Source organism: Sander vitreus, chromosome 5 (genome assembly GCF_031162955.1).
Source record: "Sander vitreus isolate 19-12246 chromosome 5, sanVit1, whole genome shotgun sequence".
Lineage (NCBI taxonomy): Eukaryota > Metazoa > Chordata > Actinopteri > Perciformes > Percidae > Sander > Sander vitreus.
The window spans coordinates 651,063-677,136 of record NC_135859.1 but is presented as its reverse complement, the minus strand read 5'-3'; the positions used below and the strand labels follow the sequence as shown (position 1 = coordinate 677,136).

Here is a 26,074-nt window from a genome sequence, read left to right as displayed (position 1 = left end):
GTTATTGAACTTTAAAAAGCCAATTATTCAGTTTAGCGTCAGCTTTTCAAAAAACCTTTAAATATTCCACGTTTTTACATTAGTGGTGTTATTCAACTTTTCAATTCATACTAATTAAAACCATTCCCACTTTTCCAACTAGTCTCACTACGTCACCTTCTTAAGCAGTTAAGCTAGCAATCCAGTTTAGCTTTAACAATTTAGCTCCTTTTTTTTTAGCAATTACACACATCTTCTGCAGGAAATGCATTTAGTGAAAAAGAATAGTTTTTTCATTTAGATGTCTGAAGGAGCTCAGTAATAAAACTGTCAAATCACATTTTAATTTAATATCTTAATTATGTAACGCCGTTCCAGGATTCTGTTACTTCCTGAGCCATTGAAAGGGGCTTGGGCACCAAAATACCAAATGTGTTGGTATGGCTACAGCTGTGGTTGACGCAAAAGGCTGGGGTTGTTGGCGCAGCTACGGCGGTGGTTACAGCTATGCAACTCTAGCTTTATTAATGGCAAATGCTATAATTCTGGCTATGCCTGTAGCTGTGGTCAAAGCCTTATTAACAACCATAGCCATAACCATAACTACAACCATAGTCACAGCTACAGCAAAGAGCTACTGTTGGAGCGCTGGCTTCCTCCACAAATATGGATCAGAGAGAATGCAGTCCACAGTGCACAGTGAAGCAGCTGCATAATCCGAGGTGGAGAGCTCACCCTTGTTGTTTGCCAGAAACTTCACATTTCCCATTCCAAAAAGGACGGTAGGTAGATTTTCAATGTCCCTCCTCCAGTGTGCACCATAAGTTATAATGGGAAACCCTCAGACCTCAGGGCAATCATCCATTTCAAGTCCTGTGACAGAGAACGTTAGTAATAGTAGACAGCTACAGAAAAAAACCCACAACCATACAGTTTTTACAGAACATATAACATGCTGGTTTCTTACACTGCTTTTACATATTGTGGGAGTCATAATTACCAGTTTCCAATATGTAAATACTGTTTATGCCAACATTAGTGACTGGGAAACTGAATATTTCTGAAAGCTCCAATATATTCTACCAGTAAGCACTAAATAAGACAAAAGTGCATGAAAAAAAAAAGCCTCACGTCAGCCAAAGTCTCTGCTCAGGTAATTAAACCAAATCTATTAGTGCTATATTTAATAGGGACAGAAACAGGGGACTCTTTGCCATCATTACTGTTACATGATGTGTGCCCACACACCCCAACGTTTATAACACTAAGATTTTAGACCAAAGTCATTTTACACCATTGGAAGTGCCCCAATTGACTTGCCGAGGCTGCATTAATCTGCGTTGTTGCCAGGGTTACCTGACTGGGAACACTTTATGAAATGGTTTGAAATCATCAAATCATTTCCAAGATGTGTACTGGAAAGAACTATATCATTTGGTAATAATTATGGGTAAAATGGTATGTTAATTGAAACTGAAACTTTTTTTTCTTTTAGTCAGTGCAGGTCAGCTAAACATGAAATCATTTAAAATGTATGACAGACTATTCAACATATAGGAAAACAAAGTTTCCAACGATAAATGAATAATGCATGAATATTCACTTTTCTTTCAAGTACTTTCCTATTTTCCCCATAGTTAGTACCAAATTCTATCCAAGGAACTTGTTGGGAATTATTAAGAAATTATGGAGAATAAAGCATTACTGTTTTATTAAACTCTGAAAATATTTAAGCCAATGCATCTGACTATTAGATAACATCATGTAGATAACCCCCCCTCCACACACACACACACACACACACACACACACACACACACCTCAAAGCATACAGCAATTTAAATGCTGGGTACCATGTTTCAATACAAGGCACCCATAGTTTTCGTATTTCACAGATACATTGTCATAAAAACAGTATTAGCAGAGCAAAAAAAAGTACACACAAACACACACACACACACACACACACACACACACACACACACACACACACACACACACACACACACACACACACACACAGGTTTCCTGTCGAGGTTTAGCAACAGATAAAGTAGAATCCATCTGTGTTGCCATACAACATATTTCTATACAGTTGGTTTTTAAATCACTGTCTCTCTAAAGACTCCGATCAGACTGTGGGGGCGTTCGGGATGATCCGGGCGGGACCCTGTCCTTGAGCCCGCCCTCGACCCCACTTTTCTACTGTTGCCTTGAGGTTCCAGAGACTCGAGTGTAGGACAGGTGAAGGAGCTGAGGTCCCCGCAGCTCTGCAGGTGCAGCAGGCCAGGCCTTCTACGGGGGGGGCGTGGGAAAGTCTGGGAGGAACTGTCTGCTGGCTGCTGGGGAGGTTTAGGCTGACCGGGACCCATCTGGGAGTCAGTGAACACCTGAAAGCACACAGGAAACTGATGTGCATGGCAGCTCAAAATATAGACGGAATAAACATATGATTTACTAATTTGTATATATACAAACGTTCAGGTGCGTAGTCGTAATTTCCGAAGTGAGGGGGACAGATTGTTCAGCAGGATGATTTTTGTTGAAAGATCCTCTCCCAATGGTTTGATTCTTCAAATTGCAGATTCCAAGTAGCCTACATTTCATTTATAATTGATGGAAACACAGACATTTCCATAAACCGTTCCATACAGTTTTACTGCCACATCTCGCCCAATGGGAGACCTGCTAACATCTTAACTGGCCACACGGAGGCGGAGCATGCCAATGAACCAAATGTGTGGTACTGAGGTCATCAATATGTAAAAAGATAAGGTTTTTTTTACATTTGAAACCATTACTCAGATGAACGGTTTTGTGAGGGACGGGGGTGCTGTAAAAACATGTGTGTGGGGTTGTGTGTGTGTGTGTGTGGGGGGGGGGATCCGTTTTGGCCGTCAAATTTGGTGACCTCTGGCACAGTCTAATGCCACTACTGTAAATGGACAGTTTATTATTTATTCTACTCCATCATATACACTGATCTTAATCATTGCATATTTTAAGGAGTTTTCCTCCCTATATTTTTTGTATGTATTTTATTATACAGTCTATTTTTTTTATTATTGCCTATATCTATATGAGTCTATCAATCAACTGAATCAACCTGAGTAACGCCTACTTAGGATGCGTAGGTAACTCAGACATGTAAGTGTGGGGGAGAGAGGGCAACGACATGGAAAGTGCGGGGGAAATGTCCCCCACGTACCCCGTGTCCGCTACGCCCTTCAAAATGTTTTACTGAAGAGTTCCAGTTTTTTAGTCTACCCCATTTATATCAGTGACGATAAGCTAAATGACAAAAACGTAACAATGTACAGTGTTTCCTCTATGTTGATAGCATGGTGGCGGTCCGCCACGGTAAAATTTCCAGCGCCACGGTATCAGAAATAGGGCAGACGCACAACAGGGTTTCCACTATGTACACCGCGCACCCCCGCTCCTTCAGCTGTTTATGAAAAGTCATAAACTCGTAGCGCCGTCTGCTCTACTGAACTCAAGCAACTGTCATCCGCTCTCTCTCCCCCTAGGGTGAGCTCTCTCTCCCCCCCCTAGGGTGAGCTCTCTCGCCCCCTAGGGTGAGCTCTCTCTTGCCCCCTAGGGTGAGCTCGCTCCCCCCCCCCCTAGGGTGAGCAGACCAACTGGAACAGTGACAGGACGTCATCACTTGCGAAGTTATGGCAACCAAATAAACAACAGGGCGAGTACTACTTCACTCAATAAGTGATAAACAGCGACTAAAGCCACGACATGAAATCCGCACTCACACCCATGAAATATGACAGCTACAGTTTATTGGAAAATAGCATTGTGATGAATTTACTGTCCCAGACCCCAATTTAATCAGACCCAGATGAGACCAGAAGCTAACGTTAGCTAACGTTAGCCACACTGCTGTGACGGCCCCTCTGACTCGCCGCTGCAGGAGTCTGTGTGTATTCCTCCGACACGCTGTAGTAACGTTACTGATTTAAAACCGTTTTCCAGGTTAGTGGGGGTGCATACCGCTCCAAACCAACATGAAAAATGGAGCTAGTAATGTTCACTCAGCGTTTTGTTTTGCTGTTAAACTGTGAGTAAAATGAGCGCTGACGTTAAATCACCCTACGGTACCGTCTATTTTCTGGATGGTTTCAAGGTAACGGTCGGTAGCTTACATTAGCAGATAAGCCCGTACTCTGACGTCCAACATAGTGTTTCCCACACATAGACTCATTTGTGGCGGTTTGCCACACAATCAACACCGGCCGCCACATATTGCGTTTTGATATTAATTATTTTTTTTAAGGCTATTTGAAACACGCAGCATATTCGTTCAGCTGCATTTCCTTTCCCTGCTCTCCTCCATCTCTCTGTCACTCAGGTCTCTCTCACATAGGCCACACACACACACACACACACACACAGCGTCTGTCTCCATGAAGGAGAGAAGACAGCTGATGAAATTCACAAGTTCACGAAAGGTTGGTATCTCGTGAACACCTTTACACAATCCCACATTAAAAAGTCCTATAAAAACATTTTATACTCTGAATACAGTGTGTGTTAATGTTGAGTCCCGACCCGACTCTTAGCCAACAAGCGATTACGCCTGCTTTAGAAAGTGAACTAGTCACAAGTTTGCGGTAAAATGCAGTTGGGTTGTCGAGGTCAAAACACCATATGTAGCAGCTGTGAATCAAATAAACTTATTATAAATAATGTTTTTTACTCTTACACTGAAAAAGGCACATGTTGAGGATGAGGACCAGCCTCAACCGGAGGTATCAGTCTGAAACAGAGCTCAACAGTCCGACCAGTGTATGTTATTATTATTATGTTATTAATTTGTTTACAATATTTTCAGGCTTCAACCAGTGAGAGACAGGCTCAGGGAGGGAGAGAGAGAGAGATTTGTTACGCTTTGAAGAAAGAGTAGGAGAGGACAGCATCCAACAGCGTGTCCTCCTCAGTTTTTGATACTTGATTGTTACGAAAATAAGTATTTTACCCCCACCGTCTGACACGGGGCGACCCCCCCCGCGCCATAAATTTCGTTCTAATCTGTGGGAAACACTGGTGTATCACAGCCTGATGGATCATAACATGTCATCAGTGAGACACACTGCTGCACTGGCTGACATGTTCCTCCATCACCATCAACACACACACTGTTCTTTACTCTGACTCAACAACACACACACACTTATGTGGAAATAAAAGAGAAAATCAAATATCACAATATTTTTGACCAAATACGTCAATATTGATATTGACGTTATTGTAGGGTTGACAATTGGTGCTTTCACAAGATATTTACACAATGAGAGTTTAGATAAATAATCACCAATAATGTGGATATAATGACTAAGTGGGTAAAGGTAAATAATAAAACAGCTAGTAAGTCTGGTTCAGAAAGTTCTTTAAAACCAGGAAAAGACATATTATGATATCTGATGTTCTGACTCAATCCCACAAACCGTCCTGCTGCCACACATACTCTAGAGCACCAAATGTGGATTCATCCACCGCTGAAAATAGTCCCTCAACAACATCACTAACTAACTTTATCAGTGAGCAGCAGTTTTAGGTAGTGACTGGGTCTTTATTTAAACAACACTATATATTGTGAGGTGTTTTTAAAGATGTATGTCTTCAGCAGGAACCAATGGGAAGACATTTCTAGTTTTGGTCTATACCAACTATAGTCTTGAATTACCAGACCTTACTCCACAGCGCTGTGGAGGAGGGTCTGACTAGTCTACACAGCATTCTGGGATTGGAGAAAAACATGCTCTGGTTTATTGGCATTTCTTTAAACCAATCAGAATCATCTTGGGCGGTGCTAAGCTCCGGACGGAGCCACGGTGCCTCTGCTAAATAGTCTCAGGAAGGAACTTGTTTTGGTGGAACATGTGGACGTTCAAAAGTAGTTTTAGTCGTGCAACAGAAAACTCAGATTGGACAGATAGTCTAGCTAGCTGTCTGGATTTACCCTGCAGAGATCTGAGGAGCAGTTAACCATAGTCCTCACAAATCCACCAGAGGTTAGAACGCCAACACAAAGACAGAGGAAGGGGACGGACATCCGGCCCAAATGAGGGACATCCGGTGGAATATCCTGCGGCCCCTGAACAATCCCAGAAATGAAATGTCCTTGATATAGACTATACCGACTATTACCAAGCCTCCTTTTTTGCACTTTACCCTATTCAAATGTGAAACCCCCCCAACACTGATGTTTGTATCAGATGTCTGTGTGTGTGGTTTCTGTGTGAACTCCTACCTGTTCTATGTAACTGGCGCAGCGTACAGCCTCCTCCATGTGCTCCTGGTCTGACTGCAGGACACTCCGGATGCTGTCCACCAGCTCCTGGACCTCGGGGGCCAGGCCCTGTGCCGCTGGCTGCTCCAGGATCTTCCTGACCAGCTGCTGTGTGTGTCGGTAGCTCTGGTAGTCCACCATGGAGGAGGGCCGGGGCCGGCGGGGCGTCCTCCTGTCGCCGTTGCCCCGTCGCAGTGTGACCTGGCCCTGGGCGCAGGCAGCCAGCGCGGGCTGGGACGTCTGGGTGGAGGAGTCTGTGGTCTGGGGAGCGTCGCTGCTGCTCAGCGCTGCAGCAGACATCACAGGGAAACCAGATGGGTCAGCTTCTCCATATTATGTGACCATTGCAAACAGGGCTTAAAGTGTGAAACAGAAGCCATGTTTCCATCCACATGTTTTTATGCGAATAACAAATGTGTTATGATAACAGTCTAATTCAATTGTTTGTATGTTCGACCTCATCGGATTTTTTCTTAATTGGTAAACATCTAATGCGCTAAACGCTGATGGAAACGTTATTTGCTGAATAAATAATGAATTGTGATTACATTTTAGGTCATTTTATGGTTAAACAAAGAAGAAGTAGTTCTGGGTCATTTCCGCTTTCTTTGCAGACACGGCGGGTGTCGACAAAGACAGATATAAGGGGACAAACGAGGAGACAGACTTTTAAAATTTAATTTACGAGCAAAATACAACGGCTATTTTAGATAGCAAAAATCTGAGAAATGCCATAACGTGCATCTGCATCATCATCATAGCGATGTCTTGATAGCGTCGTTGTCAGATTATAGCTTGATATGTCGCTATCAGCTGGCACATAAGTACTATTACCCCTTGTGCAGTATTAATCATTTATATCATGTAGATCCACCAGGCACCATCCATTTTGGCTAGCAAAACTTAGTTCCCAAATGTTAGCTTAGAAGTTGAGTGTGAAAATGAATGGAAACACCTTAAAATGTCTCAAATCTATTCGATGAACCAATTTGACCGCAAAACAGCATGTGACGTCATTACACACAGGTTTTTAATCGCTTTAACGCCGTTGGATGGAAACACACTTTCAACGGCTTTACTCACATGAATGTTTTTAGGGAACTTTAGATAATTTGATTGACGAGTGGATGGAAACATATTAGAGCTCACGTGGTTAGTTATTAAGAGGTGTGGTTAAAATAGGACCATCCATAAAGCGGTCTTTACTGATCTGATAACAGGCTTTTACTGTATCTCTGTGTGTATTCTACACTGACTTTATGCAAAGCTTCTCCTGCAGCATGTGTGGCAGCAGGACACACAGAATAGCCGCTTTCCGACCGGAGGGATTTTTGCAGTTCCTAGAACATAAAATTCCTAGAATCCTTTTTTCTCATGTTCCGACTGGACCAATTTGGGGATTTTTAAGTCCCTCTGGCCACAGACCGCTCTCGTAAATAAGAGGCTTTTATTTCGCCGTTGACGGTTTGTTTAAATATCACAACACATGTCCATCATAAGATTAACGGGAACCTGTGGGCGCCCAGATAGCTCAGTTGGTAGAGCAGGCGCCCATATATAGAGGTTTGCTCCTCGACGCAGCGGCCGTGGGTTCGACTGCGGCCCTTTGCTGCATGTCATTACCCCTCTTTCCCCCTTTCAGGTCTTCGTCTGTCCTGTCAAAAATAAAGGCCGAAAATGCCCCAAAAAATGATCTTTATTAAAAAAAAAAAAACGGGAACCTGTGGTTAACTGTTTTTTCAGAGTTAAACTCCACAAGCGTGTCCTGCGGCTCGCCGGCCGTCACACATACACACACAGACACACACACACACACGACCACAGCGCAGCAGGCAGAGGCGGGGGAGAGAGAGATACCCGTTTCTCTTCGGGAGACTTGTTTAAATTTTGGACAAATATGCTATATACATTAGATTTAGTATTTAGTTCATACTTTTTTTGGTGTATTTCTTTTCTGATTTTAACGCTATAGACCGTTGCCTTTCTTGCGTCACTCCCTTACCCCTCTTACCAGTCCCTATGGCCACTTGGCCAGTGGGAATGCAATTGGAAAAAACGGTTTTGGGGGAGAGTAGTTAGTAGAACTGTTTAGAAGTGGACTTTTCCTATAACTACGTTCCTGGAACTACTTGGTCGGAAAGCAGCTTATGTTGACAATCTGCAGCCTCTGATTGGAGTGCTGCGTCAGATCACAGTGCCTTTAGACACACTGTCCACTGTGTTTACTGCAGTAAATCCACATACACCTCCTGACACATCGGAGGGGGCCAGTATGTTCTCGTTTATAGAGGAAACACTGCTGTATCTCATCATCTAACCCAGTAGTTCCCAACCTTTTTTGTCTGAGGTCCCCCCCACAGCCCTGTCAGATGATCTCATGTACCCCTTCATCAATTCCCAATGTAGCTTGTAAATGTAGAACACTATCAATTATATAAAAGTGGATATTGTTAATTCATTCTTTAGTTTTTGTTACCCATTCAAACTTCTGTGCTTGCATGCTAACTAGTTTTAATGAACTCTTACATAACTGCAACATAAAGTGTTTAGGTGTTACAGCTTGATGTTCTTTTGATCAAATCATCATTTCAATTTCTTCAAATTAGTTGAGCTGCACCACAATCTTTCCACGTACCCCCTGGCAACAGCAGAAGCACCCCCTAGGGTACAGGTACCCCTGGTTGGGAATCACTGATCTAACCATTTAAAATATGAGCTACAGTACAATTATGACTGAAACAGCGTTGGATTGATGCAATCAACTTTGCACTTTGAAATAGAGCTGGGTGTCATAATGATGTCCATTTCAATGTGTGTGTATAGTCACAACACAGGAACACACTCACACTGTTGATTGTAAAGTGGTTGGATGGCTTTTAGATACTGTACTGAATAAATCTCAAAGAGTGACTGTAGAGTGTTGATGGATGGCTGTAAGTCCTCCATTTGGGACAGTAGAGATCTGTTGAATTAAACAGCTTACTGATGTGCTCATTATGTACGTAGTCTGGACTGCTGTGTCACAAATCATCTCCCACTGGTGAACCAACTCCCTAAGATTGAATAGTTCCACACGAGCAAAAAAAAAAAGCCAACCTCTGTCAGTGAGGTCCATCAACACCGGGTCACTGGTGGAGCGGTGGATCCTTGCTCTCCTCCAGGGGGGCGGTGCTGGAGAGGGGGGCGGTGCTGGAGAAGGGGGCTGCGGAGGAGGAGGAGGAGAAGGAGGAGGAGGAGGCTGGAGCTGGGGCTTGGCTTGCGGAAAGTGGCCTGGTGATGCCGATACCATTTGGGGACTCCTGTCTTAGACCAAAAACAGACAGACAGACACACGTGCTATTAGAACAAAAGGCAGTGTCTGACACATGTGAAATCAAATGACACAGGAGATTCTCCAACAAAACAATGTAGCACACAGTCCCAGAGATGTCTTCACCACAAATGCTGTAAAAATAAACTTCTATAAAAAATAAAAAAAAGTGTGGCTAATACACACACATAAGGGAAACCGTTTTACAAATCTGACAGGGATCACATGAGTGCTACAAGCAGCTGAAGGTGTCAGGATCCTGAACATGAGTACAGGACGAATGGCAAAGTGAGTCCATCTATCGTCAGAGGAGCAGACTAAATGACTGAAGCCTACTGAAGCTGCACACTGTTCACACTGGTGTGTGTAGAACGGATTGATGTAAAATACAGGCTGGTAGCAAACTTCCTAAAACACACAACCAAAGGTCGAAAGGCCAAGTTGTACTCACGTGTTTTCATGAATCTTCTTGCAAGTCAAACTTCTACTTTTGAAAGCCGAGTCTAAGACTCCCTTAACAATGTACATACACTACTTCAGTTTTTTTTATTGCAGGTGCATTGTCACGATTGGAAATGTCCGAATGTGATGCCTTACATATACCTAAACCCTTTCTTTATTTATTTATTTTTAATAAAATAACTATATTAATCAGTCAGAGTCACATCAATGAATTATAGCAAATGGTTTGACAGTTACGGCTCTGCTTAGAGATTTAGGCTACATTTACATCACTATGTTTTGGTTTAAAAAGGAATATCTTCTGCTATGTCCCCCCCTCTCATTCCCCCTGCTCTGGTGTTTCCCCCTCTCATTCCCCCTGCTCTGGTGTTTCCCCCTCTCATTCCCCCTGCTCTGGTGTCCCCCCCTCTCATTCCCCCTGCTCTGGTGTTCCCCCCTCTCATTCCCCCTGCTCTGGTGTTTCCCCCTCTCATTCCCCCTGCTCTGGTGTTTCCCCCTCTCATTCCCCCTGCTCTGGTGTTTCCCCCTCTCATTCCCCCTGCTCTGGTGTTCCCCCTCTCATTCCCCCTGCTCTGGTGTTTCCCCCTCTCATTCCCTCCCTGCTCTGGTGTTTCCCCTCATCCCTGCTCACGTTTCCTCTCCCCTGCTCTGGTGTTTCCCCCTCTCCCCTAGTCTCCTCCCCCTGCTCTGGTGTTTCCCCTCTCATTCCCCCCTGCTCTGGTGTTCTCCCCCCTGCTTGTTCCCATCCTGCTCTGGTGTTCCCCCCCCTCTCATTCCCCCTGCTCTGGTGTTTCCCCCTCTCATTCCCCCTGCTCTGGCGTTTTCTCTGGAGTATTCTAGCCATGGCCTGAGAGCGAAACCAACTCAGGTTAAGTGTTCCACCTGATCATCAAATGGGAGGGTAGTACACAGATTCCCAGACCCCCCCCCCCCCGCCTGCTGTGTGGAAATGTGTCCTACCTCCAACAGAGGCTCCTGGTGCCGAGGTAGTCGGGTTGATAGTCAACTCTGTCAGAGCGATCTCTGGCTCCTGAAAGGAACAGACATTAGTATCTCTTTACACCCAGAATTAGGGCTGGGTATCGTTCAAAAATATTCAACACCGGTACCGATGCCGATACTGTAACTTTGTTACCGGTTCGTAAACGACACTTTTCTCGATACCAATTTCATAAAAATAAAAAAATTAAAATATTACACATTACGTCTTAGCCGTGCTGAGAATGCGTGCATGCTAGAAATAGGACCGACGGCTATTTTTCACGCGACACGCAAGCGTGTTGGAAGCGTTTCCAGACAAAATAGAATACAAGAAGATGTTTATGTCATTTTGATACAAATGCGTATTAATAAATGACATGTTGATGTTTGAAAGTCTCTAGGTTTTGACATAAATGTAGATATAAATGTAATGAAAAAAAAAAATTGCACCCGTCAATACAGAAGGAAATATTCTGGAGCCTATTTTGCCGTCAATACTGCCGACGTTGTCTTTGCTGTAATCAGATCAGTATATATATTTATGTTTATGGGAAACATCCATGTGTCCAGACAAGGCTAGCAGCAGCAGCGCCGCGTCACCTTTCTGGTGTTAAAGACATAGAAAACGCCACGCAGCTGACACGCAACAGAAACGCCACGCGACAACATTAAAGGTCTAAAAAGAACACTGGTATTGTCCTTTCAGCACGCTATCTAAATGCAACAACTCTGGCCTACAATGTGTAAGAAGAGCTAACTGACAATCACGTAATTGCAGATATATCAGCATCCATGTAGTCTAATCTAATAACAGATTCTTCATTTCAAGTTTAACTTGATTTTTCAACTCTAAAATGTCCTGTTCAGTATGTATCTGGGTCGCAATTCTTAAACAAATGAATAATCTAAGGGATCCGTATCAAGATTGTTTTTTATGTTGTGTGTCTACATTAAAGGGGAACTTCCGTTTGTTTCAACCTGGACCCTATGTTCCCATGTTTTTTGTCTAAGTGACTGATGGGATCAACAATCTTTGACATTGGTCCAGTATTAAGAGAGATTGCTGCAGTCGGCAGCGGCGTACAAGCTACAATGTAAGTTACTTGTCCAGCTTGTATTTACCGCTGACAGGGTCAGATTAATATTCTAAGTGTCTGACAACATTATGGAAAGGATTTCTAAGGAGGTCAACTTTTCTGTTAAAGAGTAAGATCCTTCTTTTTAAACATAAAAACATTTGTAAAATTTCGTTCGCTAAACCCACCAGACTCTATGTAAAAAAAAAAAAAGCATAGAGTCATAAAGCATTTTAGCATCATAAAACACACTTCATTCAAAGTTGACAGAAACAAAATAAAACTATGAAAAGTCTTTTTCACATCACAACTCTAGTTTTGGTTGAAATAAACACATAGTTTACAGATGTTCATGTGAAGATATGTTGGCTCTATACACGCTAAAAGTATTGTTTTTTTAAATGGAGTCTGGTGGGTTTAGTGTTAGCGACTTCAGAGCTGTTTCTGGTTAAACAGAAAGGTCTCAAAGAGGTTTTAAAGGTCTATCTCTGTAGGGATCCTTTCATAATGTTGTCAGACACTTAATAATAATAATAATAATAATAATATATATAATAATAATAATCTGAGTTACATTGCAGCCCGGTCTGTTGCTGCCGGTTACAGCATTCTCATTTAATACTGGACCAATGTCAAAGACACAAAAACATAGGAAAATAGGGTCCAGGTTGAAAAAAACGGAAGTTCCCCTTTAATGTAGACACACAACATAAAAAACAATCTTGATACGGATCCCTTAATTACCCTTTAACAATTACTATCTGCCCATATATTGTTATCCGTTTTTATAAACTTTAAAAAACTGAAATAAAAAATCCCGTCTGGGTTGGGCTCCAGAGTGAAGGATGCAGATTTAAAGTGTACTTGTGTGACTGCATTGGTGGAGCTTCCAGCAACAACCTCATATGGAGGTGGGGGGTCTAAAGGACAGAAGACCTCCACCCCTTTGATCCGGGCCCCGTAGATATGAGGGAGAGGGATAACGCTGTCCCCGAGGATCCTGAAACACACAAGTCAAACACATAGTGAGTGCCATCGAGCTAATGTGACACAGCAACACTAAAGGAAAGAACACAGAGGATGGAGTGTTACCGGCGAGCCAGGCGGGGGGTGTATGAGTAGAAAGTGGAGAAGTAGGAGGGGGGCGGGGCCGGGGCCACAAACTCATCTGGGTCTGGGACCTGAGCCGGCTCCTCCCTTTCTTCAACTGTGACCCTGTGCTCGTCCTATCACAGAGCAGGGACATGTGACATCACACAGCATGTTCAACACTATTATATCAGACGCACTTCTTTTTTTCATTTTTCTAGGTTTCTTTTGTTTTATATGTATCTGCAAATGTCATCCATTAAGTTATTAATATAAAAAAAGCTATTTATAGACAGAGTCACGGTGACGACGCACTAGAGCAGCGTGAAGTGTCTGTCAGGCAAAGGAATGTTAAATGTTAGTTTCCTCTACGCCGGTTTTTGTTTTTGGAATTACAAAAAAAAGAAAAGAAAATCAGATGCATTTATTTAAAACTAAAGACAAACTATTAAAAGACTACGCACAAACTATCTACCTGGTATCATCAGCCGAGGTTCAGGGCTTTCTACAGTGTTTAAGTGAACATGGACAAAAAGTGCTTAACACCCTGCTGATGATGTAAATGATCAGGACTAAATGGACTTGAGGTAAGACTCTAAAACTGAGCATGAAGAAGCTGGTGTGTGTAGCCTGCCATGTGCGTGTTAAGATGGGTTGTTGAAGGAATAGTTCAACATTTCAGAAAATATGCTTATTTTGCTTTCTTTTGGAGAGTGAGATGAGAAGACCAATACCATTTTAATATGTGTGCACTCCAGTCCCAACTGCTAACAGGAAACCACAACATGTCACTTTGTGTGCAGACTAAACCAACAAGATACTATGAACCCCAGGAAGACCAGCAACCGCATCACCAGGGGCTATTAATAAACAGCAAACAGCAAGCAATAAACCATGCCCATTAGCAGGCATGGGCCGGTTACCAGTTTTAAGGTATACCGCGGTTTGAAAAAGTCAGTTTCAAAACCACTCAAATGTTCCGTCACACCGTTCCTGAGGTATGGGCTGTTGTTTTACGAGTCGTCAAGGACAGAAAGTGCAGTTTAGAAATCCCTCTCCCTGCCAGTGTGCAGTGTGTTTCAAAATAAAATACATTGTGTTCAATGGAAAAAAGTAGTTTTTCACTCAGACATTTCAAAATAAAACATTTTAAAGCTGTAATTGCAATACCCTGAAAGCGTGATATTTTTGCTGAAGGTTATCATACTGTCAGAATCTCATATCACATAAATGTCTCTATGGCTGATATTACAGACATCTGATTTCTCAATCTGACAGAAAACAGTTAATAGGAGCCAACAGAGTCGCAGAGTTCAGTGTTTCTGTTGCTTCATATTTCAGTGTGTGAAACTAAGACTGAAAGATGTATTCACAGTAACATCATCATCTCATATGTTATTTCTAATTTGGATATCTCCGAGCAGAAGGATTGTGGGTAATGGCCAACATTGGCTTTGCAGCAGCAGAGCTGCCTGTGCAGTGGTCGTACCGTGCACGGTGTTCTGGCGGTGAAGATCTGCAGGTATCTCAGGGCGGCAGCCATAAGGCACACGGCTGTGGTCAGAGCGTTCAGAGCACACAGCGCAAACAACACTTTCTGGGGAGGGGGGGGGGAGACACAGATCAGATCAGTTCAAATACAGCAGACACAACTATTTGATCGGTTGTTCACGTTTAAAGCAGAGCAAGGGCTCCACATATGCACAGGCTGCAAAGACAACACGTTGATGACTGAGAGTTGGAAGTGTGCTTTGCTCTTCTCTTTGCTGTTTTGGTACCTGGTGCAGAAATGGATGAGAGTTGTATGAAATAATGCAGGAGAGCTGTTGTATCTGTGTTCAGCACAACACACTCAGCTGACCATTAACCAACATTTGGTCATTCTGTAAACAAGCTGAATATGTGGAGGATATGTGCGGGAAATACTAAATAAAGTAAACCATAACCAATACAGTAATGTGTGTATTATCTGTGTTTTGTCTATAGCGTAACCTTGGCAATCTTCATTCAGCATGTAGCACAGAGCTGTTGGGGCTGTTGAACACTATGTGCTATTTACTGATACCACTACTCCTCCTGATTAACTCATTCTTGGATCATTGTCCTTCGACTGAATTAAGGGCGCTTTCACACCTATAGTTCAGTGGACTCGGTGCGATTTTGGGGTGAAGTTGCAACATTGTTGTATTTTTCACCTGGTTGGATTTGCGTTCACCCTGCACTTTGTCAAACGCACCAAACACTGTAAACACACGTCACATGGTCGAAACGGTCGCTTGTTTATTGGACAGAATATCTGAAACTCTTCAAATATAATGGAGCAACACCACATTTATAACTTCTTGGGTTTTCTGGTTCTGCTTCGGTGTTTCTAATATTTTAGAAGAAGGCGAACAATGAGCAGCTGACAGACAGCGAGTGAAAGAGAGAGATATGATGATGTCACACAGACTGATGATGTCACACAGACCACCAGCGATGTGTGCTCAGGATATGTTATGGATCTGAAAGTTATCATCCCTTAAATCATATGTAAGTCAGTAAATTGCAGGCTAGTAAATGGATTGGTTCACTTCCTGTATTTGGGTGGGTAAGTCATTCAGCATGAAAACAGCATAAAAAATGACTAATGACTAAGAGGGGGCAGCCCTGCTGTCCTCACTCACCTGTTCAATTAGGTAAAGTTATCACAGCAGTTATTTTGTCCATCTTCATCTGACCATGTTCATAAATACGTGGCCAGATGAAATGAAAAACGTGAAAGGGCCCTATTATCTATTTCTAATCTTCTGTTTGGTATTTCCCTGAGCTTGAACGTCTCTGTGTGCTATTTTTGGTGCAGAGGTAGAGAGGAACAAACTGATTCACATCAGGCAGCGCCATTTTGGGTCTTAGACGGTGCTGACAATAGACGTCAACCATGTCTGTTCCTGGAGGAACGTCTGTCTGTCTGCCGCCACTTTGGTGATTTAATCAACAAGAGCAAATATAGAATAATGCCTCAAATGGAATTATTTCAATTAAACACTCTCCAACCAGTAGATGTGCGTACAGAAACACTGAATGTGACTGATGTCAATCAGTCTGCAGTGATCTACAAATGAGTGACAGTACATGTAAATGCGGGCATTGGTAGTCAGGGTGTATTCCCTCGTCAGCTGCCAGTGAGCCCAGCAGTGAAGGATACATGATAATAATAATAATAATAATAATAATAATAATAATGACTTTATTCAGGATAGAGCGTACCTTGAGCAGGATCCTCATGGTGCTGCAGGAGTGGGCCGGGTGGAGCTCCAGCAGCTTCTCCTCGGGACATCTGGAGCTGGACGAGAGGGAGCAGCAGTAACACACATCTCCAGCGTCACTCTGAAACACACACACACACACACACACACACACACACTTGATTTTGATATGATTTTGTAATCAAAATAATTCAGCAGAGGCAGGGATATGTAGACCAGAAAGAGGGGACAGGCAGAGGAGAGGAAACCTGCAGAACCTGGGAGGAAGGAAAGGTTAAAGGTCACACAGAGCAGCTCTGGCCTGAACAACACTCATCACATTTCCTGCGGCCATGACCTGCAACAAAGCCAACAGCAGCCCCGAGGACAAACGTATTGATGCTCACTGATCTTCTTCTGAACACTGTGTACTCTCTACAGAAGAGTTATTGTAGAGAAATCCTTCCCTCATCTAGGGAGGACGCTCGACTGCTGCATACAGGAAGTTGTCAGAGTCCGAGAGAAGTATAGAGGGAAACATCTTGACATGAATTCATATTTGGTATTATATGTGAAGGCCTACCTGCTGAGGTAAACGAAAAAAAATCACACTGAAGCTTTTTATTAATGATATAAACAAGTTAAAATGCCTTTCAGGGTTTCCATATTCAGGAGAACATGGCTGGATATGTAACTGTACGACTGTAATGTTAATATTAAATGAAAATAAACCTCTGCAATCTCATATAGAAATCCATTTCTGTCAAAGGTAAACATAGTCAAAGCCAACAGTGGATCACAGAGAAGTACAAAAATACCACAAATCAAATCTAATAATAATCTAATAAAATCTTTCACTAGGTCAAAATTCAACTAAATCCTATATTTCTAACATTTACGAGTACCAGCGCTGTGTTCTTCCTATTTCTATACCTTCCTAACTGAGCTCATGAACCACTGACAACTCCTAAATAACTGCTTTGTAATTGATATAATACTTAATCATTCATAAAGTCAGAAAATACAATCATTGAACACATTATAGATGAGCTTATTAATCAAGAATAAAACAGTTATAATGGTGTTCATGTATTACATACTAATGTGTATTAATGTAGGAACAATGCTTTATAAATGATGACTTATTGAAGAATGACATATGTATTGATACTTAACTAATGCTTCATAGTGTGTATGGGAATTGATTGAAAAGATTTTATTGATACCAAACGCCATCAACGATTCTGCTCATCAGTCCGATTTTTCATCAATTCTTTTATTGATTCATTATTAATTTTTTTCCTTTTCTTTTCTTTTTCCTTTTTTTGGGGCATTTTAGGCCTTTATTATATATAGGACAGCTGAAGACATGAAAGGGGAGAGAGGGGGGGAATGACATGCTGCAGGGCGGAGTCGATCCTGTGGAGTCGAACAGTGTAGATGAAATGAGAGAATAATAGTACAGCACGCGTTTCTGAGTCAAAGACACAGTGTGCACAGCCTGCCCTCGTGCCGTTGAGGTTACCCAGGTAACGGGTAACCTCAAACAGCCATTCTCAATAAAAAGCCATTTTGCCGACACTAAATATCAAACAAACGCCAGACACTATATCGTATTAAGTTGCTGTGAGCTGTAAATGCAAGACTATCTCGGAGCTGACCGGGCAAAGACAGCAGTTTTCATCAGACTCACCCTGGGTCAGTTTATCAAGTGTGCTGCTAATAACATTACCGTCGGCAAAGTACACCCACTATTACAGTGGCACTGGTGCGTAGTTAATATGTAGTATAATAGGCATACAGTACCTGGAATTTAAGCCATGTTGCTTAAAAGACATATTTCAGCATATTGCTGGGGGTTCCACCCTGACTCATTATGTTGTTTTACAGACATTAGCTGCTGGAGCATTGTTGTCATGTTTCTTTGTGAAATGAAGCCACACTTTGGACCATTTCTTCCTCTCTGCCATTTGATTCATTTATTTAGCACATGTAAAAAACAACAACAGTGTTACATATACGTAAAATTAAGTTTTTAAAAAGGTGCTAAGGAAACCCAGAAATCCCTCAGGGGCTTGGCATGCTGGGTTCCATAAAGTAATTAAACAAAAAGGTAGCATAGAGGAAATAAAAAAATAACATATAGTCTATGAAAAGGGGACAGGAGAAAGGAACAATTAAATGAGGGGAGAAAATAAAGAATGAAGAAAGAGCGAAAAGGAAAAGTAATCATTAAAAAATAAATCAAAATGAACTTGTCATGACTCCCTCTTGTTTCCAGCAGAGCAGACACACGAGTCTGACAGTATCACAGTTTTGTGATGCGCATCTGTCAGAAAAACATGCCAACATCGATAAAAGAAATTGATAAACTCAGAGGCATATGATTCTGATGGATCGGACGATATGGAACCGGATCTGGATTTCCATCCCTACGCACTATTGCCCAGTGAGCACAGTTCAATCTTCTTTGATTTGACCTTGATGATCTTACATTATACTGTACAACAAAACAAAAACATGAAAGCCAATGAGACTCAAAGTGGACATTCATTTCCATCCAAAGGGATGAAATGATAAAAAGTGAGTTCCGTGTTCACTCACTATCCTCCGTTTTACCTGCCATGTTTTACCCACGGTGAACTGGTTCAACATGGAGTACATCAAATTAGTAAGCACGATGTCATTTTCTATTGACTCTCCACAGGAAGAACAGAGGGAGGCAGAGAAAGCGTAAAGGAGAAATAATCCGATAAGATCTACAAATGCTGAGACGCAAACCAGACAAAGACAAACGGGTAAGAGGCTCACCAGTTGGCAGCTGGTCATACTGGAAACCAGCTGGGCGCCCTGGCAGCACAGGATGAATCCAGCCAGATTAAGGAGCACACACACCACAGACAGCAGGACAAACACATTGACCTGGAGATGGAGGGATGGGGAGAGGGGGGTGGATGCAAAAGGAAGGGAAGATGGATTATTGTGGTTTAAACACTTGTGTCCAACCCTGTGGACATATTCAGTACAAAAAGGTTTAATAAACATGATGTGAATAAATGGTGAGAGATGGTGACCAAACAGTAACTGTACGTTGTACTGTAGCATGGACCACACAGACAGAGGGGACATGAATACTGTCACACTCAAATCACAGGGGTTACATTCAAGACTTGTTATGACCTTTTTAGGGCCATTATGCATGACATTTAAGACCTTTTTCACAACATCAACTAAGCCCTAAATTCAAATAAATATATTTTTTTCAATTTATAATTTTGCAAATCCCCACAGCTGAAGTTTTATGTTTTATGTCTGTGGTACAATCTGGAAGAGACGCGCGCCAATAACACGGAAGCTGATTGGCTGCAATATAAATTACATGTTGGTCTCATTTGTCGTCGTAATACAGCAAAATTATATTTGGACTAGTGAAAGAAAGAACTACAACACCACGGAATAAAAAAAACATATTCTGAGGTAGCGTTACATGGAAGTAGGAAAATGAAGACCTGTTTAACATTATTAAAGACATAGAACATAATGCTTCAGCGAATTTAAGACTTTTTAGGACATTTTGAGGAAACCCGGAATCATTTCGTTTTGAGGTAAAAGCCATTTTCAAATGTAATGTTAATATGTTTAGTACTAAAAGAATACATGATACATCCATCTGGATCGATGCAATGATCAACGATCTAATATCATCTTTGAAATGTGCCTTTATTTTGAAATTCCCACTTCATATTTATTCTTTTTTTTTTTCATTTTAGTGTCTGGAAGAGCTCAGTAATTAAACTGTCAAATCACATTTTAGTTGCTTTTTGTGAGTTCACATAAATGGAACTGAATATGTTAGATGGGCGTTAATGATATCTCAGGCCCATGAATTAAATCAAAAATCGTACCGTGGCAGACGTTGTGATTTTCAGAGAATATTATAACATTGTCCAAATAATATCGACACTAGGGCTGCAGCATATGAGGAAAATATGCAATATGCTACAACGTTGAACATTAAAATATAATATTAAAAGATAAATGAACAGATATTAAAGTGTTCACAGTTCTGCTGCTGTCAGGCTTCAAGATACAACATGCTGCTTGTTAAACTTTTAACAAAGGAAAGGAAACTTCTTCTTCTATTCAACAAATTGAACATTGAATTGAATATAAAAGGCAGCACTAAAAAAAGAACAACAGTTACATTTTAAAGTGCAGTTTTCTACTGATATTTTTGTTCAAAATGAAGGAAAGACCTGCGTTTTTGTAGCACCGTGTGACGGCCGATGCAGGCTGTCTGAACGTCTTAGAATGACTTTTTGTCCCCTCAAACCTTCTCTCTGATGGTTTCACTTGTAAATGCCAATACAGCCGAATACACAGCAGAGCTGCTGTCATTAACCTGGACTAGTGAAGTTACCATGCACATAGTCTTACATTGCCAGCCCTTCCTCCACAGCGCTATGTTGGAAGGTCTGGCTAGTCCACACAGCATCCTGGATGGGAGAATAACGTGCTCGGGTTTATTGGCATTTCTTTAAACCAATCACAATCATCTTGGGCGGCGCTAAGACATCCGGCAGAATTTCCGGCGGCACCTGAACAATCCTGGAAGTGGAACGTCGTGGATATAGACCAAACAGCAAATCAGGGTTAAATACTGCAGGCAATGATGGGACAGTGAGGAGCAGCCACATCTCCATCTGCTCAGCAACATAACCACCTCCTTTTACTGTCCTGCTGCTGGGTGGAAAACTCCTGACTACTGACAGATGGAGGTTGTAATCATTATTGAATGACTTCTTCATTAAAACAACTGGGTTTGTTTGGCTGGACTGTACACAGATACACCAGCTGCTTGTTGGATCTCTGACAGAGTGGCTGCTCAACCACTCTTTACTGTAGTATTAAACCACACTTGCTGATACCATGGTAACCACCAGTGTCACTAAATCGACCACTGTTGGCAGAACAGGATTGACTTCACTATGACTGCATGTCTTTTCTGGTGTTCCAGTCTTTACAGATTTGTTAATTAGCTTTTTTCGTTTTGAGTAGTTTTGCCTCAGCACAGTATGTGTTACCATGTTCTGACTGATCAGTTTGTGGGGTATTTGGAAGAAAACCCTATTTATATATCATATTCTCCATATCTGTCTTTTCTTAATCTACGTCTGATGTGTGAAATCATGTTCATGCCAACAGTCTGCTACTGGTCACCGGTGCAGCTGCTTTCAGTAGCTGTGTTTCCATAAATGTATTTTGATGCACATTTTGAAGTATCGCATTAGAAAAGCTTAATGGAAACACCAAAATTCGATAAAACCTCCTCAACTGCAGGAAACGTTTTTACGCTCGCTTGAGACAGTTTCTGTGGAATGTGGAAAAAGAGTTGATGGGTTAAATGGGCTATGGAAACAACCAATGTAGTGAACATTTAACTCACATGACCGATCAGCTGTTTCCTGCCAGCGTCTTGCTGCGTGCATTAGAATCATTGCATTAAATTGTCTTTATCTTTGGACATAAAACATGACCAACACTAGCTGACATAAAAGAACTATAAAACGTTCTCAATTGAACCAAACTTCTAAAGACCTCTATCCATTTTTGTGGCCTACGCGATTTGTTTTGTTTTCACGTTAGCAACCTCTACTTCTTCTACTCTGTTTACTGCAGGGTTACAGCCTTGCATAAAGCGTAGCTCATACCGCCAACCTCTGACGGAACTACGCTTTGCGTAGCCTAGTTTATTTGCTCCAAAACAGTTGATGCTGTGTCTGATTTGCATTTCATTATAAAAGTTTGCTTTAGCTTCACTTGACAATTGAATGGAAACATGACTACTGATCACTTCTCCCCCTGAAGGAGTGCTGATCAATGGATGGAGCCCATGGAAGCCTCCAGACGGTTAGCTCTCCATGGAACATGGTTGGACATCCCTAGGTGATTAGATTTAAATTTACCAGCAACACAACATTGTAATGACTGCAATCACTGCTTTATAGAAGGTACCAAGACCATATCCCTTACCAGTAACAGCATGGGCCTTCTCCATGTTGTGAGGCCCACAATGCCTGACAGTATGACCTGGAAACACATGGAGAAAAATTATTTTCATGTGGTGCAATGTAGAACCATACAGATATACATATGCACATGTCTAACCCAATCTGAGCACTGTTCATAAATCACAATTGTTACTTTTTAAGCAATAAATGCCTTTAGCGCCACTGCAAACCTGCAAAAACATCCGGTGTTTTTGTGTGTGTGTGTGTGTGTGTGTGTGTGTGTGTGTGTGTGTGTCTGAGCAGGCCACATCCTGGAATGTGGGACATCTGCCCTAATAAAGGGGCTGGTACCATAAACTGGCCAGTTGCCCATTAGTGTCCTCCTTGAGCCTTTACAGGCCATTTCCTGGCTCAGAGGGCTCAGTTCTCTGTGAAAACTGAAGTCACCAACTCTGAAGAAATTCAGCCTCCACTACTAAAAATGTACAGCTTCCTCCCCTTTCAGCTACAGTCCATGATACAGTCCACCAACGTCCGTGTTTTGCAGCTTCCAGGCATAAATCACTGCCGTACTATAGCACAACATACTGTCCTGTGTTACAAACGGTGTGAAACACAGGAATGCTGCAGCAGAGACTGGAGAGCTGGAGTGGATAGTGATAAGCTTTATCCCTTAATAGCTTTCAACTGATGGAGATATATAATACGAGCAGAGAAGCATTCTCTGCAGAAGGTTAGGGCATTTAATCTTCTCTAAAGGCTGTAAGAGCAGCAGAATGAGATGTGTGAGAGGAAGACAAGACGGCATTACAGGGGGGTCGATAAACCATGGACATGTGATTTGTATTTAATAACTAGTGATCATAAAATCTTTTTGTGAAGGATGACGGTTGTCTGTAATAGTCCAGCATTGTGTTTCCATCTTACCTCCGTTTGTCCAGGATGTGTTTAGCCTAATTTTGACCAGAAGCATGAGGAAAATGCTGACCTAAGTGAAATAATGCACATCTGTCTTGCATTCTTATCTTGCTTTATGTGTCAGAAATAAATATAGTGGGTAAAAAGCAATAATGGTGTTATGAGGTGTTAGCATTGGAAAAGGAAAATGATCACCCCAGCACAGCTTTGAATCCTTTAGAGGATTATTCCATCCAGCACATTTATTTACTATATTGTTGATTTCACAGTAGAGAGTCTGTCCAGACTGATCTTATGAAGTGGCGTATGTATGACACGTCAATTCGTACGGCATTATTGGCGTCAAGACGCATACTCGCTTTTTAGCGTGTTTATCAACGCCGTTTGGCCTCCATTGACTTACATTACTTTGCGATTGCGTGTCAATTGACACCGTAGCGAGTAGTATGAAAGGCCGAAAATCCGCGTAGGGAGGTTGGTCGGGGGGGTGGATGGGTCAAACACAGGACTTTCACCCAGGAGACCGGGTATCGTGTCACGCGTGTCACGTTTCCTAAACCCAACCATCCCGTTATTCTTTTCCTAAACCCAACCGTCCAAAAAGCGATTATGCGTCTTGATAACACGCCAAAATGGCATACGAATTGGTGCGTCATACATACGCCACTTATTGAGCTCAGTCTGCAACCCGTCCGCTGTATGGCGTAGACATACACGCAGATAGCTCAAAATGCGTACAGATTAGAGATGCACCAATTACAATTTTCTAGGCCGATTCTGATTTCTCATTGAGTTAGACCAGCCGATACCGACTTTAGCCAATTCCAATTTCATTTTTCTAACCACTTTACAGCACACACAAATATTTATCTTCTATCTTTTCTTTAATAGAACATTTTTTGAACAGATAATCGATCACTATAAAACAGAACTATATAAATGACTCCTGGTGTGGGAAACTCACACACATCTAAAGTGCAATGTTATAGAAGAACCATTTCCTTCTTTTCACATCCAATATCCAACTAAAAAAAATATATAAATAACAAATAAAAATAAAATAAATATAGCCTTGCAGTATAAAGATATTTCTCAAAACAGACACACAGGCCTGTTTGAACGTCAACAGTAACGTTACCTGAAAACAGCGTGGAGTTCCTTTTTTAGCAAGTTTGCTTTATGTGTCATTGTGCATAAATGTGAACACGTCAGGTCGCAGGTCTTTCTTAGTTGCATACGAGTCAAACTGCAAGTCCTAAAGTCTCTAACTGACCCCTGAATGAACAGCATTTGGACAATTTTCTTTTAAAGTCATGTTAAAAGTGTTTTTCTTTTGTGAGACCAAGTCCCTATAAAGCATTGATCTGCCAATTAAAAACAATCATCTAACAGTTCATCTGGATTATCTACAGTACGTCACTTTATTTGGATGTCAAAGTGAAAGTGAGCACACCTGAAATGTTGCTAATAGCCCCTCCTTGCACAGAGAAGCTGTGTGCACAACTAAAGTACAGCAAGTCAAAGATGAAGCAGGTGTGTAAACTGTGTTATGGATAGCTTGGGTAATACGTAATTCTACCATTTGCCTTTGTTTTCTCTTCGAAATAAGTTTGGACACTGTTGGTGTCTGTCAGACTGCAGCCTGTCCGATTGTCCTGCTGATTGGTCTTGGTCAGTTGGACTTCCACAGCGACATAAATAGACGGTATAACTGCACAGATAATTAACACCAGAAGTGTCTTGTGTTATAGGATGTAGTTTCTTTGACAGACCTGTATTGCGCACACTACAGTGAAATAGTAGGCTACTATCAAACTACCACTCCAGTGGCTCTGACAGTAACGTGATCCTCGAGGAAGCATTATGTCATATCCCTGACCCTGACCGGGTGACAGTATTAATGGAACCAGTCACAGTGGCTACAGCTCATATGTTTTTGCAATATAACGTTACAGCGCTTTATTTCTGTAGTCGTTTCCGTTTTAAAATATAATATAAAAAATGCCGTTGCATCTGTGTAGGGTTCATTCACATTACTGTATATATCCTACTGAAATATATTATTTTGTTACTTGCCTCTGAAGATAGAGGCACAGTTGTCATAAAACATGAAATGCCATGCACACTGTTGATCGGCTACACCAGCCCGTGCCTAACTTACCGAGGAACCTGCCCAGAAGGGACACGAGTTTCGGATTGGGGGTGAGTTGCTGAGGGACAGAGCTCCAAAGCATAGCGCCACCATGGAGCCGCCGAGCAGCAGCTGCAACAAGCCCAGCGAGAGCAGCGGCCGCCCGGGCAGCAGCAGCCGAGAGCCGCTGCTGGCAGTCCGCGAAGAGGCTGACAAGCCACGGGGTCGGTTTCGGTAAGACGGCTCAGCGAGCTGCGAAGCCCCGATAACCGGACAGCAAGACCCCGGCAACACCACCGGGAGCGACATGTGAGGCTCGACGAGCAGGACGAAATACAAAGAGTCTCCCGGAGCTCGAGTTCCTCCACAGCGGCGTTGTTTTCACGGATAGCGCGGTGGATCCTCGCGGAGTTCAGTGGAGCTGCTCGCTGCTCCTGCCATGACGGTGTCCAGTTTTAAATAACAGGCTCGCGGAGCGCTGCGCAAGGGCTCGGATTGACTTTCACATATTTTGGCAGCGAGTTGAGAAAAGTCCGGACGGGGGAGGGGCAGAGCAGGCCATGTGTGACATGTAACATGTAAACAG

At 42.2% G+C, this 26,074-nt stretch overlaps 1 protein-coding gene across 2 annotated transcripts; it reads right to left on the bottom strand.

Annotated features, from left to right (window-relative positions):
- Positions 1-1,922: 1,922 nt before the first annotated feature.
- fam189a2 (family with sequence similarity 189 member A2) lies at positions 1,923-26,074 on the bottom strand. 2 transcript variants are annotated; one of them, XM_078249949.1, is made up of 11 exons: positions 25,519-26,074; positions 22,462-22,518; positions 19,240-19,350; positions 16,451-16,570; positions 14,691-14,798; positions 13,205-13,338; positions 12,977-13,112; positions 11,016-11,085; positions 9,380-9,586; positions 6,245-6,570; positions 1,923-2,369 (listed from the first exon to the last, which is right to left on the bottom strand). In XM_078249949.1, exons 1-11 carry the CDS (start codon positions 25,795-25,797, stop codon positions 2,082-2,084), a joined length of 1,836 nt encoding a protein of 611 aa, XP_078106075.1. In that variant the 5' UTR covers positions 25,798-26,074; the 3' UTR covers positions 1,923-2,081. The 2 variants fall into 2 exon arrangements, with proteins under 2 accessions (XP_078106075.1, XP_078106076.1); XM_078249950.1 differs by having other exon boundaries at positions 13,013-13,112; positions 25,519-26,073.

What these genes read in the sequence shown, in the direction of transcription:
- fam189a2 (XM_078249949.1), bottom strand. Translation starts at nt 25,797, where the DNA reads ATGTCGCTCCCGGTGGTGTTGCCGGGGTCTTGCTGTCCGGTTATCGGG. An exon ending in GAAGGCCCATGCTGTTACTG is followed by an intron (nt 19,351 to 22,461) that starts GTAAGGGATATG and finishes CTCCATCTCCAG; the next exon opens with GTCAATGTGTTTGTCCTGCT. An exon ending in GATGGACCTCACTGACAGAG is followed by an intron (nt 6,571 to 9,379) that starts GTTGGCTTTTTT and finishes TGTCTGCTGCAG; the next exon opens with CGCTGAGCAGCAGCGACGCT.